At 42.7% G+C, this 24,654-nt stretch overlaps 1 protein-coding gene across 1 annotated transcript in view; it reads left to right on the forward strand.

The window, feature by feature from the left end:
• The window catches only part of cntnap5a (contactin associated protein family member 5a), a 267,130-nt gene that overhangs the window by 120,215 nt on the left and 122,261 nt on the right, over positions 1 to 24,654 (forward strand). Inside the window, exons 9-10 of the mRNA XM_034186315.1 lie at positions 8,575 to 8,718; positions 15,858 to 16,014. Of these exons, the coding sequence (XP_034042206.1) occupies positions 8,575 to 8,718; positions 15,858 to 16,014 (301 nt within the window). The remainder of the gene's footprint in view (positions 1 to 8,574; positions 8,719 to 15,857; positions 16,015 to 24,654) is intronic.

The following is a 24,654-nucleotide window of genomic DNA, read 5'->3' on the forward strand; positions in this document are numbered from 1 at the left end:
TGATGACTGGGGGAGGAGTTATGGAGTCTAAAGAGTGTGGGAGGAGTTATGGAGTCTAATGACTGGGGGAGGAGTTATGGAGTCTGATGACTGGGGGAGGAGTTATGGAGTCTAAAGAGTGTGGGAGGAGTTATGGAGTCTAATGACTGGGGGAGGAGTTATGGAGTCTAAAGAGTGTGGGAGGAGTTACGGAGTCTAATGACTGGGGGGAGGAGTTATGGAGTCTAATGACTGGGGGGAGGAGTTATGGAGTCTAAAGAGTGTGGGAGGAGTTATGGAGTCTAATGACTGGGGGAGGAGTTATGGAGTCTAAAGAGTGTGGGAGGAGTTATGGAGTCTGATGACTGGGGGAGGAGTTATGGAGTCTAAAGAGTGTGGGAGGAGTTATGGAGTCTAATGACTGGGGGAGGAGTTATGGAGTCTAAAGAGTGTGGGAGGAGTTATGGAGTCTAAAGAGTGTGGGAGGAGTTACGGAGTCTAATGACTGGGGGGAGGAGTTATGGAGTCTAATGACTGGGGGGAGGAGTTATGGAGTCTAAAGAGTGTGGGAGGAGTTACGGAGTCTAATGACTGGGGGGAGGAGTTATGGAGTCTAAAGAGTGTGGGAGGATGGACGGACACACGGTGAGAGTGCCGTCACTGGACACATTAATCTATAAAAATGTTAATCTCAGAGTTCTGGCAGAAAATCGTTTCTCCTCCTCAATAATTAACGAGAAAAAAAAGGGGGTTTCGGTGAACTCGTCCTCTGACTTATAGTAATTACAGGTCATGTGGTTTTAATCCTGAGTGACTTTGTCTCGTTTGTGAGAAAAGAAACCTTCAAATTACAGCCGGTGAGTCGGAGGTCATCTGACAATCGCCACACGTCAGTAATTTGTGGTCTGTTTTTGTTATTGTTATTTCCTCAGTCGCTGGAAAATGACTGAAATCAGAGCAGAAATAATTACAGAGTGTTTTTCATACGGCTCGCTGTTCATTTGAGTGTTTAATTATTTCTGTTTCCTTTGTTTATAATATAGATTGATATACGTACTCGTACGTTAGGTTAGAAATGATGAACTGCACAGCTGGAATGTCGTGTCAAATGAGCATTGTGAGGGCGCGTTTCCCTGGTCATGATCCAGTGCTGAGGAGTCCAGTGTCTGGAGAAGGTGAAGGACACGCCCATGTTTCACCTGGTTGCAGCACGTAGATGGTTACCTCGAAGAGGTGGGGAACTGGGTCTGTGGTGAACCCGACCCCGACCCCTTTTCGTTGTCACCTTTTGACAAAGGAGATGGTCTGTGTGTGGGTTTGTCACTGCACCCAACAAACACGCGTTCCTTAACAGATCTTCAGCCTGGTCCAATTGTCTTGGAAATCCCACATGATGGGGCACTGCAGACCTGCTGCAGCCTTCATCCACGTCACAGTCATTGGGTTACCAGCCATCACCTCCTCTGCCTGATCCGCCGTTGAGGACTTCTTGTTTCACCAGAGCCCTGTTACCCGTCTCATGTTCAGGGTTCCTGCTTCATGGTTACCATAGCAGCCACAGAGCACACAAGGTCACCACCATAGTCCACCCCAGCTATTTGATCCGTTTCCCAAGTGTCCTGATGAGGATGTGGGGTTGAATTTTGACAATCACCCTGAGCCCTCAGGTCACATTAGCGACAAGCAACAGCAAGCGACAGACAGAAAGTCATGACTAGATGTTCATTTTCAGTGCAAGTGCCCAAAACTGTCAGGAATGTAATGCTTCTAGTCTTTAGGGCGTTACACTCCTGACATAAAATAAAATATGTCAGGAGAAAGTGACAGTCTAGTGGTTAAGTGTTGGGCTTGAGACTAGAGGATCCTCAGTTCAAATTCCAGCCTGACTGGAAAATCACTAAGGGCCCTTGGGTAAGGTCCCTAGTTGATCCTGGTGTGTAGTGAGCGCCTTGTATGGCAGCAGCCTGACATCGGGGTGAATGTGAGGCATTATTGTAAAGCACTTTGAGTGTCTGATGCAGATGGAGAAGCGCTATATAAATGCAGTCCATTTACCATTTATTCCTTTACACCATGTCAGTATAACTCCTGAAAGGAGACCGAAAGCATCAGTTGTCCAATAATAAAAATAATCATGATTGTAAATTGTGGGGTTTTTTTGGCCACTTTTTTTGTCATAACTTTTTAAAGCATCCAGATAAAACACTGTTATTTTGCCATATTTCAGGACCTCATCACTGGACATTATTTGAAACAAGTTAGCTTCTCATTATGTGACTCACTCACTCACTCACTCACTCACTCACTCTTCTTCAGCCTCTTACTCCAATTAAGGGTTGGGGGGGGAGCTTGAGCTAATCCCAGCCGTTATAGGGCTTGAGGCGAGGTCAAACCTGGACAGGACGGCAGAACCCTAAAATATGAAGGGAAAAATAATATGAGACATTTAAAAAAAATTCTCCAAATCACTAATATTTCAGCAGAAACAGAAGCCAAAAATGTCCAAAAAGAGGGAAAATACTAAAATAATAAGAATTATTATTAATTATTATGATTATTATTAATACATTTCATGTGATACCTAAAAATATGTGGCTGTCACAGTAGCCATGAAGGCCCAAACAGGAATCCTGAAAATGAGACAGCTAATGGGGCTCTGGTGAAGTCCTGAAAAGAGGTGACGGCTTGAACCACAACAGCTGTGAAGGCAGATGATGGCTGCAGCAGGTCCTCAGACCCTGAAGATCTGGGATTTTGGTAAAAAGCCGAGATCCAGCGTTGCATCATGTTTGGCGTTGAAACCAAAAACATCTTCAAATAAATTTGATCTACATGTCAAAAATGCACACAGGTACACACACACACGCACACACCTTGCTCGTTTGTCTCACGTCATTCACTGTCGATTTGCGCTGTGATAAAAAACAAATTCGATTTTTCCAAACAGTCTGTCTCCATTTCGCTTCAGCTTTCAGTTTTATCAGGTGATAATCTGCAGGATTCATGCTTGAAATCCTTTCAAAAATAAGCTGTGCAGGACAGGAGACACACGTGCAGGAAAATCATTTTCCAGTGACGGCACCGTAAAGCGTTTTTGATCACAGACACTTGTTTCAGTTTGTCACTCACAGTAAATTAGGCGTGAAAACAAATCACATCATAGTTCAGCCTGTCAGCTGTAATTTGAGGATCATTCTGACAAACTTGATGAATGTTTGATTTGGAGTCCTGATGAACTGAAAGTAGCAACATGAGCCCGACAGAAGTGACACATGGAGCCATTTTGTTTCCAAAGTTGGTGTAAGAAAGTCAACAGCAGGCGTGTGTTTTTGTGGATTAAATTCCATTTCTTAATACAATCACATCATGGTGCTACATGAACATTTAAACCTTCACCAGCCCATGAGCAAGCATATTCATGACAAAGGTAAGGAAAAACTCTTTGTTTGTTTGTTTGTTTTTATTTCAGGAAGAAACATCAAGCAGAGCAGACTCAACACGGTTACCATCTGCTTTGGCCAAACTAAGGGCCCCTTCACACATAATACGAATAAGTACAACTCAGGGCGACTCACGGCAAAACACCTCATATGAGCAAACCACGAAAACATCATGACGACAGGCGGGCGTGCATGATCCCGGTGCGACGGTTTGTGCACACGATAGTGTCTTTCGAGCAGGAACACAGTGCCAGCAGCTGCACCACATCATGCTGCTGATGTGGAGAACAATAAAATAAAAACCAGCTGTGTAATTAGTGAATATCACTGGGTTGATATGAATAATACATAAAATTGGATGCAATACAGAACCCCGAGGTTAAATAACCCTGGTTAAAAAAAAGTCACTCACAGGATTCAAACCCATAAGCTCTGATTACCAGATGGAAACATTACCACTGAGCTACCATCACTGTCCTTTAAAAGGTGCAGGAAAATGCCTGATATCAAGAAGGACATAGACGTATTTAAAAAAATAAACAAACCCACACACCATAAAAACAACACTGCATTTTATTGAATCCCTCTTATCAAGGGGACAATACAAGTATGATCCTTCTGTTCCTCTGTAGATGACCCATGTTAACAGACATACAGTCATGAAATGACATGAATAAGAAGCAGGGCACTCTTATCATGTCCACATCTGCTGGTGGCGTGTCCAGCTGGCCCTATGCGTGCACGTACTGCCCAACACGTGTGTCTTGTGGACAGCGCACCACAGGACAGACACCGTGTCATGTGGAACAGAGCTCACGTGGGTGACATGACATTCAGATCACCACAGTGTGCTATGATCTGACAGTCCGTTTCAACCTGGGGCAGACTGTCAATGTGCGCACCGTGTGCGTCCTGGCTACAGCCCATTGCAACAGTGATATACGTATGTTTTTATGTATGACCACGTGATGACAGCAAGCAGACACCCACGCGTCACAGTGGACAGTTGTTCGTTCATGTCCGTCCAAACACCAGCCGTGATGTCCAGATCCACAGATCTCCACAGCCGCTCCTGTGGCCGGACACACCCCCGTCATACGATTTTATACATTTTGCATACGATTCCTGCTTCATGTGCAATTCGACCACATTTGTACTATGTGTGATGGGGCCCTAAGAAATAAATGAAAAACTCAGTCTCAGTTAGTTTGGTCGTAGACATCAAAAAGTTCACTGCACACCAGATGGACCTCCCAGTGATAGAATACAACAGAATAGAATATATAGTGAGATTAGTGCCAGTTACAGTCAATAAAGCTGAATTGTTTAGTTGTGTTTGTTCTTTAGCACAAAGTCAGATGCATTCCAAATTAATAATAATAACAACTTTATTAATATAGCACTTTTATTTTTTACTTTAATTTTTTTAAAGTTTTTAATTTACTTCAAAATTAAAAAGACACTAAACAATACCCGTAAAAGCAAAGATGTCCTGGTCCTAATGTATAGGTTAAGGAAAGCCAACATGTGTTTAATCTGAATTTAAAAGACTTGACAGAGTCAGACTCTATGATCCCAACTTGCAAATTCCATAAAAACTGCTTTATCTCAGGTACACTCAGTAATCCTGCACACAGAGAGCGCAGGACGGCACGTAAGGTTTCACTAGTTGTACTGCTGGTCCATTTAAATGTTTATAATTTGACAATAAACAGGGAGCAAGAGGAGTGAAGTCAATATATATATTTCCTGGGAAAATTCAAAGAAAATATCAAACATGAATGAAAACAGAAGTGACACAAATATACATCAGAAATCTTTTGTTGTTGTTTATAAGTCTGCCATTGAAAAATGCCGCGACTGCTCGCTGACTTGTAGCCCAGACTGCAGTAATGGTTTGGTAGTGGGTTCCAAACCCGTGTTGGCACAGACTGAGTGTTTTATTCTTGGAGAGAGATTGTCCAGTTTTGCTGCTGACAAGATAAAACAGAACTTTTAGGTGAGCTAGGCTAGCTTCTACTTCCTGCTTCTAGTCTTTGTGCTAAGCTGGCATGGCATCGTTCATCTAATGTGGTGTTCTTTTCAAACATCTTTACACTGATCTGTGATGTTCTTTTCAGGTGAACAGTTAAGAATTTTTGGACTTTGTTTTTTCTTTGCACTATTTCAGTCCTCACATCATTTCCAGACACCTAAAAAGTTGCACGCTCAGCGTAATGGATCGCCAGGCGTTGCCTCTGTGTTCTGGCCTCATAACGGTGTCAAATGTAGTGCGGCGAGTCAGCCGTGCTGGAGTCATTAAACGGTGCTGCAGGGCTGCTGAGCTTTAAAAATATATATAAAAAAACATTTAACCTGATGTTTTTCTCACATTCGCGCTTTATTAGGACGTCAACTGGTTGTTTAAAACACATTATTTTCTTTCAAGCTTGACACTTAAATAATTGAATAGCTGGGGGAGCAATGCGGAGCGGCAGCTTGATCAAGTGATGCTCTCGACTGCATGAGCGCGCTAATGTGCACGGAATATTGATCTGTATCCCGTAATTGCACTTGTGTTAATAATATCATACATTTCAAAATGGCACATGATGCTGTGTGTTTTACGCACAGGAGACACACGTCTATGATGCCCAAAATTAAGCTGCTGGTTTTTGAAGTGATGCAGCACAAGAGATCTGCAGGAGCATGAAACACCTAAAATCTGAATTTACCATCAGCAGCAGTCCAAAGTACAGCCTGACTCACATGGATTTGTTTGGTGACTGATACTGATAGGAGTAAAAAAAAAAATCTATGTTTTATTATACATAATATGTCAATGATTCCAGACATTTCTTTATCAAAGCCTTATAACAAAGATGTGTAAGTTTGATGATACAAATGATGTTTTGATTGTGATATTTATATATATTTATATATATTATCCCTGATATTTATAGATATTTATTCCTGTTTTTTTTTTTTTCTTTTTTCTTTTTTCTTTTTTTTTTGGCTAATTTTTGCTTCTGATCACAAAGTTTTGAGTCTTGTTGCTGATCTTTGCTGCTGGTCACAGAGATTTGATTCTCTTTGTTGATCTTTGATCCCAATCACAGAGCATGGTTCTGTTGACAGGTCTTTGATCTTAATCATAGTGGTTTCATTCTCTTTCTTAAGCTTTGATCCTGATCACAATGTTTTGATACTGCTTACTGATCTTTGATTTTGATCACAAATATTTGATTCTGTTGGCTGGTCTTTGATCCTGATCACAGAACTTTGAGTCTCTTAGCTGATGTTTCAACCCAATCTTTGATAGCAGTTGCTGACGTTTGTGCCAGATCCCAGAACTCTGATCTTGATTGCTGATCTTTCATTGCCAAAGACCTTAGTGGTTAGTGCACTTGGTTTCAAAGCAAAAAGCTTCTGTTCAAACCCGACCCCTGCCATATTCCTTCATATAATATGGAGTTGCATCACAAAGGGCATCTGGCGTAAAGCTTGTGCCAAATCAACATCCACCTTGCATCTGATGTGGCAACCCGGAGTCTGTCTTGAATTGATTTTGGCAGTCAAGATCAAGCCAGTAAGGATGATGGGGGCAGATCCTGACTTTTGACTTTGTGAATCAGAATCAAATGAAAGAGGATCAAGGATCAAAGGTAGGATCTTCCCGTTTGACCAGCATTGCCAACAAAATGTATTGAGTTCTTCTTTGAGCCATGGTGTACTTTGCCACCAAATTTCAGTGAACCCAGTTTGTGTCCTTTTGAAATATCTTTCTGTTTAATTAACTGACGGGATCAAAAACAACAATGACGACGAATCTAACGGCTGTGGCATTACATATTTATGTGTGATGGTTTGTTCCACACATAACAGCAGCAGCTGGTCCTGTACTGAAGAACTGATGACATAGCCACGTCCGAAACATTCAGATAGACTGCACGGATACACTTCAGGATTGTAAGGACAGAATCAGGCGGAACGGAGCTGTAACTGGCGAACTCAGAGGCTGATGAAACTTTGGTGAAAATCTTGAAAATGTGTTTTCTGTGACTGAAAAACAAACTAAAATCCTAGTGACAGAAAACATTTCATGTCTGAATTAAATGTACTTGGGTCGATTGGTTGATGAAATGGTTTAGAGACGGTGATGTGACAAAATGACGTGAGCTTCATAATGTCGTGACTGGTGCAGGAAGGCCGTGAAGTGATCGAAGCATGACGGCGTCCCGAGGGCCTGCAGAGGTGTTTCTGACACATCAGCCACAGCGGGGAACTCAGGGAGATTAAAAAACAAAATCCTCTACTGGTGTTGTGCAGGCAAATGTTTTATGATAGGCACAGAGAAGACATTAATGCCATTGTATGTGCGCGGTGTTGTTTGGGCTGTGGCTCCACCAGCAGCAGGCACAGATGGATGTAAGCGGCGATGGCGCCTCCACTGATGGAGCTCGCCAGCAATCACTCTCGGCAATGCTGTTTATTCCACAGAACAACCAGTCGAGTGGAGAGAAGGACACCCGGGGCGCTTGCACTCTTCTGGGGAGACGCGATAGGCGTCATTGGATTCTGATCGACTCTCAGAAAGCGGCGCCGCTCCAACTGTTCTAAAGAGCCTGGACAAACGTGACACAACAGGCGGCACTTTAAAGTAATGGAAAGAGCGCTGCAGCCACGAACTGCTTTCTTAAAGTCGTTCCCTTAAAATAAACTATAAAGGCACTTATATATGTCATCTCCTGATGACTCTTGTTATAATCCAGACCCTGTGACACGTAGACTCTGTGTTGATTTAGTAGCAGCATTTTAACACTTGACAGCTGTTGTGTGACTTTCATTTCTATAGCAACCAATGTGGATTAGATGGCAGATGAGGACTGCAACATGGACACACAGATCAGATCTTGTTGCTTGCTCTGCAGTTTGTGGACAGTCAGTCAGAAATCAGATATGTAATAAATCAGATTTGAACTGGCAGTCAGAACAAAGCCAAAGTCAGGTCATCATCGATATCAGCATCCTCCACTGAAGACCTCTGATCAGGATCAGAAGGACAGTCCAGATGAGGACACCCTCACTTTTGTTGTTGAAATCTGATTTGATTGTCTGATTTTGACTATTACAGTCTGGTTTTGTCTTTAAACCTGTTCATTGATTCCTTCCTCAGGTCACAAAGTGAACGATGGACTTTGGCATTCTGTGAGTGTCGACACCAGAAGTCTGCAGATCAGTTTAACTCTGGATAATGAACCTGCTTCCACCATGGAACAGTGGGAACAGCTTGAATCCAGAGGAAGCTTTTATTTTGGAGGTCAGTGGATGTCCTCAATTGATTTTTAATTTTGTTTTCATAGAAAAAGCAGCGATGGTCAAAGTGGGTGCCAGAACTTTAGAAACCAAAGACATTTGGCGGGTTTCTATTACCTTCCACATTTCATAAAACAATACAGTGTATTGACAAATTATATTTTGATAAAGAAAAAAAAAATATCACAAAGAGGTTTTTATGTTCACATGAGGTCATTTTTCAGGTGATTTGAAAAAGCTTTACTTTGCAAAACTGCAATAGAAACACTCTTTACAATATTGTGTCACGTGATGTACAGAAAACATCACATGACCTAAACTATATGGTACAATACAGATGGAGAGCGTGTTAAACATTTAAAGACATTACAAATGTGAAATGGAAACTCAGCTAATGAGAAACAAGCTCATTCCAAACAAGATAATACTTCAAACCACACCTGTGTACATTTAGAGAGTGAGAGAAGGAAGGAGTGTCTGCTTCTGCTCCATTCACACAAAATCCTTTCTGCAGGGTTTTGTGAAGGTGTGACGTTATCAGGGTTTTATAATCAGTTCTCTGATTTAATATGTTTCTGTGTGGATATGGTCCATCTGTCTCACCGACAGCCACACCTGTTCCAAATCCATCATCAATCCCGCACGCTCTGACAATCCAGCAGGTGGCAGATATGTCTAGTTGCTCTTGTATTGATCTGATACCTCTGAATTCGCCAGATTTCAAATATGTTGTCCTCATTCATTTTCTTGAATTACAAGATTGCAGCATCTATTGTTTCTGAGTTACTGGGATCAAAACCTGGAGGGGGTGGAGTCTTTCATCTGCAGCGATTCACTCACTCAGTTTGACTCAGTCAATGAATTGGCTGCATTTTACCTTTAATTGCCCGTCCTTCACAGTTGCCAGTTTACATTATTTACCCAGAGTTCTCAGCAGTGCCACAGTAATTGACATTTTCCTGGAAGTTGTGTCTGCTGAGTCCCAACGGTCCGTCAGACACTCGGTGTTTATTCGTAGCGCATTAGGAAGCATCAGAGTTCCTGATGGTGATTGGGTGCAGCAACACGACATCATGACAGAGATAAACTGTCGAGTAGAGGGCAACAAACACATCATATAAATGAGTTGGATCATACTTCGATTGTGCAGTTTTTACATAACTGGTTAGGTTTATCAAACTATGGGCCGATCTCACACATGGTGGAAAGCGGCGCTCAGCGCAGCATTAGAGTCTTTCCTGGTGCAACTCCAAGGCAGTCGTCATTTTCACACGCACTGAAGTGTACTCGTGTGTGATGTGCATGACTGTAGTGTGGCCGCATTGACGGCCAAAAGGCTGCTCTGAAGTCAAGTGCATTTACACACACACACTATACAAATACTATGAGGTACTCAGAGAGTTCATACCTCTGCCAAGACTACATATTAAAAATTCTTCAGGATTCAAAATATGTTCTGGATCAATTTCTAAATCAAATATATATATATAAACTTTTTGTATTAAATGTTGTTATCTGCCATACATTCTTCAGGAGCTAAGTTCCAGTAAATATTCCTGATCACCTCCCAAATGCAGTCAGGTATTTACCAGAACATCAAATCAAATCAAATCAATTTTATTTATATAGCGCCAAATCACAACAAACAGTTGCCCCAAGGCGCTTTATATTGTAAGGTAAAAGCCATACAATAATTACAGAAAAACCCCAACGGTCAAAACGACCCCCTGTGAGCAAGCACTTGGTGACAGTGGGAAGGAAAAACTCCCTTTTAACAGGAAGAAACCTCCAGCAGAACCAGGCTCAGGGAGGGGCAGTCTTCTGCTGGGACTGGTTGGGGCTGAGGGGAGAGAATCAGGAAAAAGACATGCTGTGGAGGGGAGCAGAGATCAATCACTAATGATTAAATGCAGAGTGGTGCATACAGAGCAAAAAGAGAAAGAGACACTCAGTGCATCATGGGAACCCCCCAGCAGTCTAAGTCTATAGCAGCATAACTAAGGGATGGTTCAGGGTCACCTGATCCAGCCCTAACTATAAGCTTTAGCAAAAGGAAAGTTTTAAGCCTAATCTTAAAAGTAGAGAGGGTGTCTGTCTCCATGATCTGAATTGGGAGCTGGTTCCACAGGAGAGGAGCCTGAAAGCTGAAGGCTCTGCCTCCCATTCTACTCTTACAAACCCTAGGAACTACAAGTAAGCCTGCAGTCTGAGAGCGAAGCGCTCTATTGGGGTGATATGGTACTATGAGGTCCCTAAGATAAGATGGGACCTGATTATTCAAAACCTTATAAGTAAGAAGAAGAATTTTAAATTCTATTCTATAATTAACAGGAAGCCAATGAAGAGAGGCCAATATGGGTGAGATATGCTCTCTCCTTCTAGTCCCCGTCAGTACTCTAGCTGCAGCATTTTGAATTAACTGAAGGGTTTTCAGAGAACTTTTAGGACAACCTGATAATAATGAATTACAATAGTCCAGCCTAGAGGAAATAAATGCATGAATTAGTTTTTCAGCATCACTCTGAGACAAGACCTTTCTAATTTTAGAGATATTGCACAAATGCAAAAAAGCAGTCCTACATATTTCTTTAATATGCACATTGAATGACATATCCTGATCAAAAATGACTCCAAGATTTCTCACAGTATTACTAGAGGTCAAGGTAATGCCATCCAGAGTAAGGATCTGGTTAGACACCATGTTTCTAAGATTTGTGGGGCCAAGTACAATAACTTCAGTTTTATCTGAGTTTAAAAGCAGGAAATTAGAGGTCATCCATGTCTTTATGTCTGTAAGACAATCCTGCAGTTTAGCTAATTGGTGTGTGTCCTCTGGCTTCATGGATAGATAAAGCTGAGTATCATCTGCGTAACAATGAAAATTTAAGCAATGCTGTCTAATAATACTGCCTAAGGGAAGCATGTATAAAGTGAATAAAATTGGTCCTAGCACAGAACCTTGTGGAACTCCATAATTAACCTTAGTCTGTGAAGAAGATTCCCCATTTACATGAACAAATTGTAATCTATTAGATAAATATGATTCAAACCACCGCAGCGCAGTGCCTTTAATACCTATGGCATGCTCTAATCTCTGTAATAAAATTTTATGGTCAACAGTATCAAAAGCAGCACTGAGGTCTAACAGAACAAGCACAGAGATGAGTCCACTGTCCGAGGCCATAAGAAGATCATTTGTAACCTTCACTAATGCTGTTTCTGTACTATGATGAATTCTAAAACCTGACTGAAACTCTTCAAATAGACCATTCCTCTGCAGATGATCAGTTAGCTGTTTTACAACTACCCTTTCAAGAATTTTTGAGAGAAAAGGAAGGTTGGAGATTGGCCTATAATTAGCTAAGATAGCTGGGTCAAGTGATGGCTTTTTAAGTAATGGTTTAATTACTGCCACCTTAAAAGCCTGTGGTACATAGCCAACTAACAAAGATAGATTGATCATATTTAAGATCGAAGCATTAAATAATGGTAGGGCTTCCTTGAGCAGCCCTACCATTAATTAATGCTTCGATCGATGATGATCGAACATGATCGATTGTCTCTCCAAAATTTCATTAAAACCATTTCAATATTTCTTCAGTTATCCTGCTAACAAACAAGCTAATGAGCAAACACTACTGACAACATTACTTCTTATCAGAGGTGATGAATAACGTTGTACCGTGTTTTTATGCTTTTTAATAAAATTGGACCAACTTTAGCTTTGAACCCTGTACTCCATAACTCATAGTCGAGCAGGGGTCACCGACCCTGTTCCTGGAGGCACCTGCCCTGCATGTTTTCTAACTCTCCCTGTTCCACTCCAACACAATTAACTCTATCAGGTGTGTTCAACCAATCAAGACCAGGAAAATACCATTTAAAAAAAAATCAGGTGTGACTTGAGTAGGTAGACGTGAAAAACATGCAGGTCAGGTGCCCTCCAGGAACAGGGTTGGTGGCTCCTGGTCCAAACTATACCTTTTTGGAATCTTTAAGATCAGACAAATCATGTGGGATACTTTTAAGTATGTTTGGAACATTTTTAAATGTTGTTGCCTGTGTAATTGTTTATTGACCCCTACCTGACTACCAGTGATGCCGGTAACACGTTACTCTAATCTGACCACTTTTTTTGTAACGAGTAATCTAACGCGTTAATCTTTCCAAATCAGTAATCAGATTAAAGTTACTTCTCCATGTCACTGTGCGTTACTATTATTTTTCATTGTGGGTCGATATCAGCATTAAACTTGGTCCGTGGGCAGGAGGTCGGAGTTCGACTGAACGTCCCACTTTAAGCGAGCTGTGAGCTTTTCATCCGCGTTTTTTTGCAGCTGCTCGACTCGTCCTCACCTCTTAAAGGGCGGTGATCAGCACACCTGCACTGAGCTTTACAAAGACATTTTTATACTTTTTTCCTCCTTTATTTAGAATTCTGAGCTGAGCTGCTCTGTATCGTCTCGTTAAAAACAGCTGATCCTCCGCGACGCGTCAACAACTAACACTATTTTCAACTCAAATGCACCTAAACTCTCTTTCTGAGGACCACATGATGTGAAAACGCAATAAAACTTTCTTACGTGTAAATCTGGTCCTGTTTTCTGCATAAATAAATGTTATCCATTCTTTGTGCTCAAACGCCAAAGCAGGGGCGAATCCAGATGGAATGGGGTCGTGGGGCAGGGATGTGCCCCCTCCCCCACAACACCCCTAGATTAAAGGTCCAGTTTTGAAGTCGTTTTGTACTACAACTACTAATACTGCTTAAAATAATAATAATTTCGACAAGTAAAATGTTTAGAGAATTTAAATGTTAGAAAAATGTTAGAATTTAATAGTTACATTTATAAACAATGTAGGTTTGAAATTGCAAGTTTTACTGTTACAGTGCTGTCAACAGTTAAATATGAGGTCAAGAAAGACGTCTTTATTTTACTTTTTATAAAACAAGTATTTATTTTCATTGAAGTCAAGAAAGGGTGACTATAAAGTGAGTTTTGGCAAAACAGGTATCATTGTCATGTTGACGTGGGTTGTTGTCGGCAGCTGGGGAAAGTAACTAAAAAAGTAACTAGTAATCTAACTTAGTTACTTATACAATTGAGTAATCAGTAAAGTAACTAAGTTACTTTTTCAAGGAGTAATCAGTAATCAGTAATTGGATTACTTTTTCAAAGTAACTGTGGCAACACTGCTGACTACAGCTACCTCACTGGATGGCCACCACACATTTTGAGTGGGTCATGGTCCACTGAGGCTGGATTGTAAGGGCCCCTTCACACATAATGCAAAGTTTGGACAAAGTGCACACTTATTGCGCATGACACAGGAATCGTGTGCAAACCGTGTAATGTCGTCCCTGCCTCCAGCGCCTCGTACACATTTGCGCACACAAGTGCCTGAAAGTGTGCGCTGTGCAAACCCATTGCACCCTCTCGCAGCAGGTGTCAGCTAAATTCCAGGTGGCACACACGAACATCTAACACCGCTTGCATGGCACTTAGAAAATGTGTGGCCTGTTGCACTCTTGCCACCATGCGGCACCATGTGGTGCACCTGGCACTGTTCCTGCTTGACGGACACCAGCGCGTGCACGAACTCTCGCACCGGGTTCATGCACACCTGCCCATCGGCACGATGTTTCGTGCATGAATTTAGAACTGTTTTGCACTGTTTTGCCGTTTTCAGACGAATCTTCGCAGTATGTGTGAAGGGGCCATAAGTGTTGTTTACTTCCCTAAAGTGATCCTGAAAACCTTCTTGGCCCGTGGATTATTATAATTATGCACATTGAAGGTAACTGCCACGGAGATCGTTGTGGTTCTTGCTATAATCTGCAAAAGTTTATTTTTGAGCAAACATAATTGTGCAGATTTTGCCAGAATTTAATTCCCGGCATCCATTTCTCCAAGTAGTTCCTGTTTAGATGAAAGAATAAAAGATAATTCTGCGTCCCTGTTTCCCCAGAAACTGTGTGGCACCCTCCCCAAACGAGCAGCTACTGCATAGCACCAGCTGTGAGACGAGGACCTCTGGTTGTCATGTCATCCTGTTTTTGCAAAAAGCCAGTTGAAATAAACAAACAATCGTTCGGCGTTCTTTCTTTCATCGGGTTTGTTGTTTGTGGATTTTATGAGAGTTAAATTCATCACTGCAGCTGTTCTGTTTTCTAATTGATGGAGTAATCAGGTGGGATGCAGCAGCGCTGAAGAAAGCAGTTACAATTTGATTTGATTTATTGAGGCTCGTATTCTCAGTAATGCACAGAGAAGTGCAGCATGACCCACATCGACCCCGTCCACCGTAAACCATCACAAAGGAGCCTCGGACGAGAGGAGTTTGCTCTGAGAAGCCAGGTTTTTCCACAGATATTCCCCTCGGACTGTGATCCGGTGCTCGGTTTCATGTTGGACTTGTACCATGTGACTGGTGGAAAACCAGCCGTTGCTCAACCGCAGTGTAACGTCTGCACAACCTTTGCCCTTCTGGCAAACCCCTTTCTGTTGTCACATGGTGGGAGGCGATGTTGCGAGCTCCACAGAAATGCGAGAGATTATCAAATGTCTGAGTTTGCAATGGAAATTTGTATCTATTGAAAATGCTCCCACAGTTAAAATAAGACCACAGCACTGATGGAATATCCTTTTTCATCTCCAACGTCCTTCTGGGGATCTCAAAGACTTCCCAAGGATTCAAACACCGACCTTCTGGGATACATATCTGTGAAAGTGAGAACAGGAATAAAGTGGGTCGGAACCTCTCTACGGGCACTTTGTCTGTATTCCCCCCACACACACACCATCGTGCAGCACGTCCAGAAACACGGCACGCACGGTTTTAAAATTTCCCATAAATTAAACGATTCCTCAAAGCAAAACATTTGATTTGCTGGTTTTTATGATTCAGTTTGCTCAGAAACTGAGAAATCATTTCAGCTCCACAGGCAATTAGTGCAGCATAAAGATTTGAATTGTATTTTTTTAATTTACCTGTGACCATAATTGTATTTCAACACAATTGTCTCCCTGAAATGAGGATGCTCTGGTTTTCTTTATGCATGAAAAGTCTTTCCCCCCCCCTGGTTGTTTTTGTGTTGAATTCAAAGTGTCTGACGGTTTGTCCTGTTCTGTCCCTGCTCAGGCTGCCCCTCCACAGACTGCCGGACGACTCCGGCCTTCCAGGGCTGCATGCGGCTCATTTTCATCAACGGCCAGCTGGCCAACCTCAACCACATCCAGCAAGGCCTGCTGGGAAATTACAACGAGGTTCAATTTGACACGTGCAACATCAGAGACAGGTAAAGTCGGACTTGCCTTATTTTATTTGATACCATTATTGAACTCAGTCAAGAATCCAACCGCAAGGGGCAGTGTTTGGGTTCACATTGTTACATAAAAGAAGTCACTGCTTTTTATTTTATGTAATCATTGTCTTTAAATCTGTTTTCCAAGAGCAAGTGAGTGAACAATAGAGAAAATAAATATCAGTCAGAGCTCACTGCACATTACATTCAGTCTCTGTTCTGTCAGAAACAGTCAACTTTGGAACAGTTTCTGAACATACTTCCATTTGTGAGAAGTGTGACTTTATTTTTAGCAGCATTTGCTAGTAACTCAAATGCAGTCTGAGGAGTGAGAGGATGATGAGTAAATGACTGAGTGATCAGCGAATTGGTTATGTACCACATTTGTCAGGTAGCCACACATGGTTTAAATAGGGAGAGAAAATAATGGGTCCTAAAACACAACCCTGTGGAACTCCCTTCATCACCAAACATTCATTGGAAGAGGTCATCTGCTTGACAATTAATTTATAAACAAGGCTTTTGTGACACAGTAGGTTTATTTATTTATTTTAAATCCATCAACTGATTTTTTTAATTATTATTATTTTTTATTACTGATATGTGAACCACCAGAATATTGCATTTTCATTGTTTGCAATTTGAATTGCAAATTATGGCTTTTGTTTCAAAAATTATTTAAATTCTATTTTTGTTAAACATTAACAACTCCCTTGTTAATCACCCGTCGTATTGATGATTTCTTCAAGCTTGCTCATTAATCACATGACATGTTGATTTCAATTTCTTCGTTGATATAGTGCCAAATCACAACAAAGTTGCCTCGAGGTGCTTCACACAAGTAAGGTCTAGCCTGACTAGCCCCCAGAGCAAAAGTTGTAACGAAAAACTTCCTCTGAGGAATGACTGGTCAAAGGGGTGACCCTCTGCTTGGGCCATGCTACAAACACAAATTCCAAAACAATTCACAAAACAATATACAGAAAATGTTGCTGGTGCACAGGACAGGAGGGTTTCAGGAACAGACACCACACCCATCTCTGGATGGAGCCGCACCTCAAACAGAGACAGAGAGAAACAAAAAACAGAATCAGGCACCAGAAAGACAACAAATACAATAAAATTTGTCAGCTTTTTTTTTTAATTTGTCAGCAAAAAAACAAACAAAAAAAAAAAAACACAAGAAATACTAAGGTGATCACTGGCCACTAGCCCTAAGCTTCACTAAAAGACCCAAAATTTAGATAACGTTGAGGCCGCGGCACACTCCGTTTACTAATAAAATAAATTTAAAAGAGTAAAAAGCATTGTAACATACTATGCCAGTATGCTAGTCATACCAAAGGGAAAATAAGTGCGTCTTAAGTCTCTATTCACCCCGGGGACACAAAGTAGTCCTACGCAGTACGTAAGGTTTAATTAGGTCAGCTAAGTAGGGAGGTGCCAGTCTGTGAACAATTTTAAAATCTGATCTCACTGGGACAGGAAGCCAGTGAAGAGACACCAAAATGGGTGTAATGTGGTCAAACTTTCTGCTTTGTGTCAAAAGTCTGGCTGCAGCATTTTGAACCAATGGGAGAGCCCTAATGCTGGACTGTGGTAAACCAGAAAATAGAATCAAATCAAATCAATTTTATTTATATAGCGCCAAATCACAACAAACAGTTGCCCCAAGGCGCTTTATATTGTAAGGCAAGGCCATACAATAATTATGTAAAAACCCCAACGGTCAAAACGACCCTCTGTGAGCAAGCACTTGGCCACAGTGGGAAGGAAAAACTCCCTTTTAACAGGAAGAAACCTCCAGCAGAACCAGGCTCAGGGAGGGGCAGTCTTCTTCTGGGGCTGGTTGGGGCTGAGGGAGAGAACCAGGAAAAAGACATGCTGTGGAGGGGAGCAGAGATCAATCACTAATGATTAAATGCAGAGTGGTGCATACAGAGCAAAAAGAGAAAGAAACACTCAGTGCATTACAGTACAACATTACAGTAATCCAATCTAGAAGAAACAAACACATGGATCAGGGTCTCAGCATCAGCCATAGACAGGATGGGACGAATCTTCGCTATATTTCCCAGGTGGAAGAAAGCAGTCCTTGCAACATCTCCAATGTGGAGCTCAAAGGACAATATAGGATCAAAAATTACCCCAAGGTTCCTCACTTTGTCAGTGTGATGTATGACACACGAGCCTAGACTATGCATTAACTGGTCAAATTGATGCCGATGTCTCAGTGGACCAAGAACCATCATTTCATTCTCATCAGAGTTTAAAGTTGGAAGTTGCTAGACATCCAGCTTCTCACTGATGCAAGGCAATCTTCTAAGAACTTTATGTGGATGAGATTACCAGCAGTTATCAGCATGTATAACTGAGTATCATCAGCATAGCATTGAATAGTAATCCCAAAACGCCACAATATGTGCCCAAGGGCTGCTATATAAAGGTAGAAAAGCAGGAGGCCTAAAATGAATATGTCTTCACGTTTGCTCATTAATCACATGACATGTCGATGATTTCTCAGAGTTGACAACCATAATCATAGATCACTGATCATGTTGTTGACTTCTTGCCATTTGCTTGTTCATCACCGATCATGTTGTTGATTTCTTGGTGTTTGCTTGTTCATCACAATGATGTCTATTTCTTGGTGTTTATTCGATCATGGATCATGTCTGTGATTTCTCAGAGTCGGCGTCCTGCTCGTTAATCACTCGTTATGTCGGTGATTTCTCAGAGTCGGCGTCCTGCTCGTTAATCACCCGTTATGTCGGTGATTTCTCAGGGTCGACATCCTGCTCATTAATCACCCGTTATGTCGGTGATTTCTCAGGGTCGATGTCCTGCTCGTTAATCACCCATTATGTCTGTGATTTCTCAGAGTCGACGTCCTGCTCGTTAATCACCCGATATGTCTGTGATTTCTCAGGGTTGACGTCCTGCTCGTTAATCACCCGTTATGTCGGTGATTTCTCAGGGTCGACGTCCTGCTCGTTAATCACCCGTTATGTCGGTGATTTCTCAGGGTCGACGTCCTGCTCGTTAATCACCCGTTATGTCGGTGATTTCTCAGGGTCGGCGTCCTGCTCGTTAATCACCCGTTATGTCGGTGATTTCTCAGGGTCGACGTCCTGCTCGTTAATCACCCGTTATGTCGGTGATTTCTCAGGGTCGACGTCCTGCTCGTTAATCACCCGTTATGTCGGTGATTTCTCAGGGTCGGTGTCCTGCTCGTTAATCACCCGTTATGTCGGTGATTTCTCAGGGTCGGCGTCCTGCTCGTTAATCACCCGTTATGTCGGTGATTTCTCAGGGTCGGCGTCCTGCTCGTTAATCACCCGTTATGTCGGTGATTTCTCAGAGTCGACGTCCTGCTCGTTAATCACCCGATATGTCTGTGATTTCTCATAGTCGACGTCCTGCTCGTTAATCACCCGTTATGTCGGTGATTTCTCAGGGTCGACATCCTGCTCGTTAATCACCCGTTATGTCGGTGATTTCTCAGGGTCGACGTCCTGCTCGTTAATCACCCGTTATGTCGGTGATTTCTCAGAGTCGACGTCCTGCTCGTTAATCACCCGTTATGTCGGTGATTTCTCAGAGTCGACGTCCTGCTCGTTAATCACCCGTTATGTCGGTGATTTCTCAGGGTCGATGTCCTGCTCGTTAATCACCCGTTATGTCGGTGATTTCTCAGGGTCGGCGTCCTGCTCGTTAATCACCCGTTATGTCGGTGATTTCTCAGGGTCGACGTCCTTCTCGTTAATCACCCGTTATGTCGGTGATTTCTCAGAGTCGACGTCCTGCTCGTTAATCACCCGTTATGTCGGTGATTTCTCCGAGTCGACGTCCTGCTTGTTAATCACCCGTTATGTCGGTGATTTCTCAGAGTCGACGTCCTGCTCGTTAATCACCCGTTATGTCGGTGATTTCTCAGGGTCGACGTCCTGCTCGTTAATCAACCATTGTGTCTCTTTCTTCGTAATCACTCCGTACGATGTCATGAAAACCTCCTCACAAAGATTTGGCGTGTGACATCATTAACTTAATTATGTAAAAGTGCTTTTGGGACGGTTTAACAGTTTGTTTTCTGGGTTCGAGGTAATTGTGTCATCATGTTTTTTGCAAATAACCTCATCAGTTTTTGACTGAACCTGCTGGTAAACAGGATCCTGGTGGAATTCCAACATGCTCACTGACAGTTTTGTGTCATCGTCATGTTGTTATTTTGGTTGGGGCTGAGGGAGAGAACCAGGAAAAAGACATGCTGTGGAAGAGAGCAGAGATCAATCACTAATGATTAAATGCAGAGTGGTGCATATAGAGCAAAAAGAGAAAGAAACACTCAGTGCATTACAGTACAACATTACAGTAGTCCAATCTAGAAGAAACAAACACATGGATCAGGGTCTCAGCATCAGCCATAGACAGGATGGGACGAATCTTCGCTATATTTCCCAGGTGGAAGAAAGCAGACACACGAGCCTAGACTAAGCATTAACTGGTCAAATTGATGCCGATGTCTCAGTGGACCAAGAACCATCATTTCATTCTCATCAGAGTTTAAAGTTGGAAGTTGCTAGACATCCAGCTTCTCACTGATGCAAGGCAATCTTCTAAGAACTTTATGTGGATGAGATTACCAGCAGTTATCAGCATGTATAACTGAGTATCATCAGCATAGCATTGAATAGTAATCCCAAAACGCCACAATATGTGCCCAAGGGGTGCTATATAAAGGTAGAAAAGCAGGAGGCCTAAAATGAATATGTCTTCACGTTTGCTCATTAATCACATGACATGTCGATGATTTCTCAGAGTTGACAACCATAATCATAGATCACTGATCATGTTGTTGACTTCTTGCCATTTGCTTGTTCATCGCCGATCATGTTGTTGATTTCTTGGTGTTTGCTTGTTCATCACAATGATGTCTATTTCTTGGTGTTTATTCGATCATGGATCATGTCTGTGATTTCTCAGAGTCGGCGTCCTGCTCGTTAATCACTCGTTATGTCGGTGATTTCTCAGAGTCGGCGTCCTGCTCGTTAATCACCCGTTATGTCGGTGATTTCTCAGGGTCGACATCCTGCTCATTAATCACCCGTTATGTCGGTGATTTCTCAGGGTCGATGTCCTGCTCGTTAATCACCCATTATGTCTGTGATTTCTCAGAGTCGACGTCCTGCTCGTTAATCACCCGATATGTCTGTGATTTCTCAGGGTCGACGTCCTGCTCGTTAATCACCCGTTATGTCGGTGATTTCTCAGGGTCGACGTCCTGCTCGTTAATCACCCGTTATGTCGGTGATTTCTCAGGGTCGGCGTCCTGCTCGTTAATCACCCGTTATGTCGGTGATTTCTCAGGGTCGGCGTCCTGCTCGTTAATCACCCGTTATGTCGGTGATTTCTCAGAGTCGGCGTCCTGCTCGTTAATCACCCGATATGTCTGTGATTTCTCAGGGTCGGCGTCCTGCTCGTTAATCACCCGTTATGTCGGTGATTTCTCATAGTCGACGTCCTGCTCGTTAATCACCCGTTATGTCGGTGATTTCTCATAGTCGACGTCCTGCTCGTTAATCACCCGTTATGTCGGTGATTTCTCAGGGTCGGCGTCCTGCTCGTTAATCACCCGTTATGTCGGTGATTTCTCATAGTCGACGTCCTGCTCGTTAATCACCCGATATGTCTGTGATTTCTCAGGGTCGGCGTCCTGCTCGTTAATCACCCGTTATGTCGGTGATTTCTCATAGTCGACGTCCTGCTCGTTAATCACCCGTTATGTCGGTGATTTCTCATAGTCGACGTCCTGCTCGTTAATCACCCGTTATGTCGGTGATTTCTCAGGGTCGACGTCCTGCTCGTTAATCACCCGTTATGTCGGTGATTTCTCAGAGTCGACGTCCTGCTCGTTAATCACCCGATATGTCTGTGATTTCTCAGGGTCGGCGTCCTGCTCGTTAATCACCCGTTATGTCGGTGATTTCTCATAGTCGACGTCCTGCTCGTTAATCACCCGTTATGTCGGTGATTTCTCAGGGTCGGCGTCCTGCTCGTTAATCACCCGTTATGTCGGTGATTTCTCAGGGTCGACGTCCTGCTCGTTAATCACCCGTTATGTCGGTGATTTCTCAGGGTCGGCGTCCTGCTCGTTAATCACCCGTTATGTCGGTGATTTCTCAGGGTCGGCGTCCTGCTCGTTAATCACCCGTTATGTCGGTGATTTCTCAGAGTCGACGTCCTGCTCGTTAATCACCCGATACGTCTATGATTTCTCAGAGTCGACGTCCTGCTCGTTAATCACCCGATATGTCTGTGATTTCTCATAGTCGACGTCCTGCTCGTTAATCACCCGTTATGTCGGTGATTTCTCAGAGTCGACGTCCTGCTCGTTAATCACCCGAAATGTCTGTGATTTCTCATAGTCGACGTCCTGCTCGTTAATCACCTGTTATGTCGGTGATTTCTCAGGGTCGACGTCCTGCTCGTTAATCACCCGTTATGTCGGTGATTTCTCAGAGTCGACGTCCTGCTCGTTAATCACCCGTTATGTCGGTGATTTCTCAGAGTCGACGTCCTGCTCGTTAATCACCCGTTATGTCGGTGATTTCTCAGAGTTGACGTCCTGCTCGTTAATCACCCGTTATGTCGGTGATTTCTCAGAGTCGACGTCCTGCTCGTTAATCACCCGTTATGTCGGTGATTTCTCAGGGTCGATGTCCTGCTCGTTAATCACCCGTTATGTCGGTGATTTCTCAGGGTCGGCGTCCTGCTCGTTAATCACCCGTTATGTCGGTGATTTCTCAGAGTCGACGTCCTGCTCGTTAATCACCCGTTATGTCGGTGATTTCTCCGAGTCGACGTCCTGCTTGTTAATCACCCGTTATGTCGGTGATTTCTCAGAGTCGACGTCCTGCTCGTTAATCACCCGTTATGTCGGTGATTTCTCAGAGTCGACGTCCTGCTCGTTAATCAACCATTGTGTCTCTTTCTTCGTAATCACTCCGTACGATGTCATGAAAACCTCCTCACAAAGATTTGGCGTGTGACATCATTAACTTAATTATGTAAAAGTGCTTTTGGGACGGTTTAACAGTTTGTTTTCTGGGTTCGAGGTAATTGTGTCATCATGTTTTTTGCAAATAACCTCATCAGTTTTTGACTGAACCTGCTGGTAAACAGGATCCTGGTGGAATTCCAACATGCTCACTGACAGTTTTGTGTCATCGTCATGTTGTTATTTTGTGACGTTTGACTCAACCTGAGTTTGTCTCAGGCCTGAAAGTTCTCACACAGATGTCACAGAATCCTTCAGTGGCTGCATTTCTGTTCAGCAGCAGCAGTTTGTGTTTGTCTCCTGAACGTGTCAGCAGAGTTTGACGAGGCCACCGGCATCACATCTGACAGTAACACCGTTCCTCAAACCACGCTTTCCTTCTCATCCCACCTAATGTTGTCACGCACCATTTGAGTTTTGCTTTCAAGGTAACATGTCTTGTTATTCTTAGCAAGTTATTCTGTGTATGTTTCAGCTCCAACACACGACAAGTCTGAAAATTGGACTTCATGGTTGTCAGACTTGTGCCAAAGATCTGGATTGCAGCCCGCTTCCCCAAAACATTTAGACCTTCAAACTGTAGTTTCAAATGAAATCTTTAAAGGTAGCAACACAAATGCAATGCTGACATCGTCTCACTTCGTTTAAATTTTGAGATGAATTATTTCAGATACAAACAGGATTTTATTGTGTAGCGTGGCGGAGCACAGACCTCTGCCGGGGTCAGTGATACCTCGAGAAGTTATGTCATCAAGCCTTTGGTCCGAGGATGGGGTAGAAATGTTTCATAACTGGGTCCGAGTTTGTGGAAGTTTTAAAAAAGTCTTCCACTAACATGATGTAATTCTGCAATAGAATCACAGCAGACTGTACTGTGGTGCCCAAAAGAGAAAGCTTTTAGGCATCCGCACAACTCCAACCTGGAGGTTTAGGTTGTTGTGTTAGTAGCTGCATTGGACCCACATGTTCATATTACTGGCAGAGGAAGAGGTTCGAGAGAAGAGGGAGAGAACAGAGCGAAGAAGAAGACAAGTGCAAGATGAGAGAATGCAGGAAACAGCAGGTGTCCTATTCTAAAAAATAAATACAAGATCTTTACTCGTACATTTGTTTTATGTGCAACTCCAGCAAAAATGAAACATGTCTCACTGTGAACTCACTGTGAACAGGTCAGTGCGCCATGAAACTGTGTCGCAAAACCAGGTCAAAACTGCACCAACAGTGACTTCCTCGAACCAACACACACATGCATCGTGCAATTTTTTTTGTTCTTCTCTTGTTTGCCTGAAAAAGCACTTCAGTGACATTACGGCACGTGTCTGAAAAGTTGAGCTTTTCAACTTAAAAGCACTCAGACTGGGTGCAACAAAAAATATTAAGCTCTGGATAAAAGATGGTGTTGAGTGTGATGGTTTTTCTGCAGGCTGCTGCGTGCGCACAGCTCTCAGAGCAATTAAATCAAATCAAATCACAAGGCTCAATGGATATATATTCTGGGAACTACAGTCACTTCAATGAAGTCCATCTGTCTCAAGTTTATTTTACATTCAAAGTTAGGGTTAGGGTTAGGGTAACCC

Source organism: Thalassophryne amazonica, chromosome 14 (genome assembly GCF_902500255.1).
Source record: "Thalassophryne amazonica chromosome 14, fThaAma1.1, whole genome shotgun sequence".
In the NCBI taxonomy this organism is placed as follows: Eukaryota; Metazoa; Chordata; class Actinopteri; order Batrachoidiformes; family Batrachoididae; genus Thalassophryne; species Thalassophryne amazonica.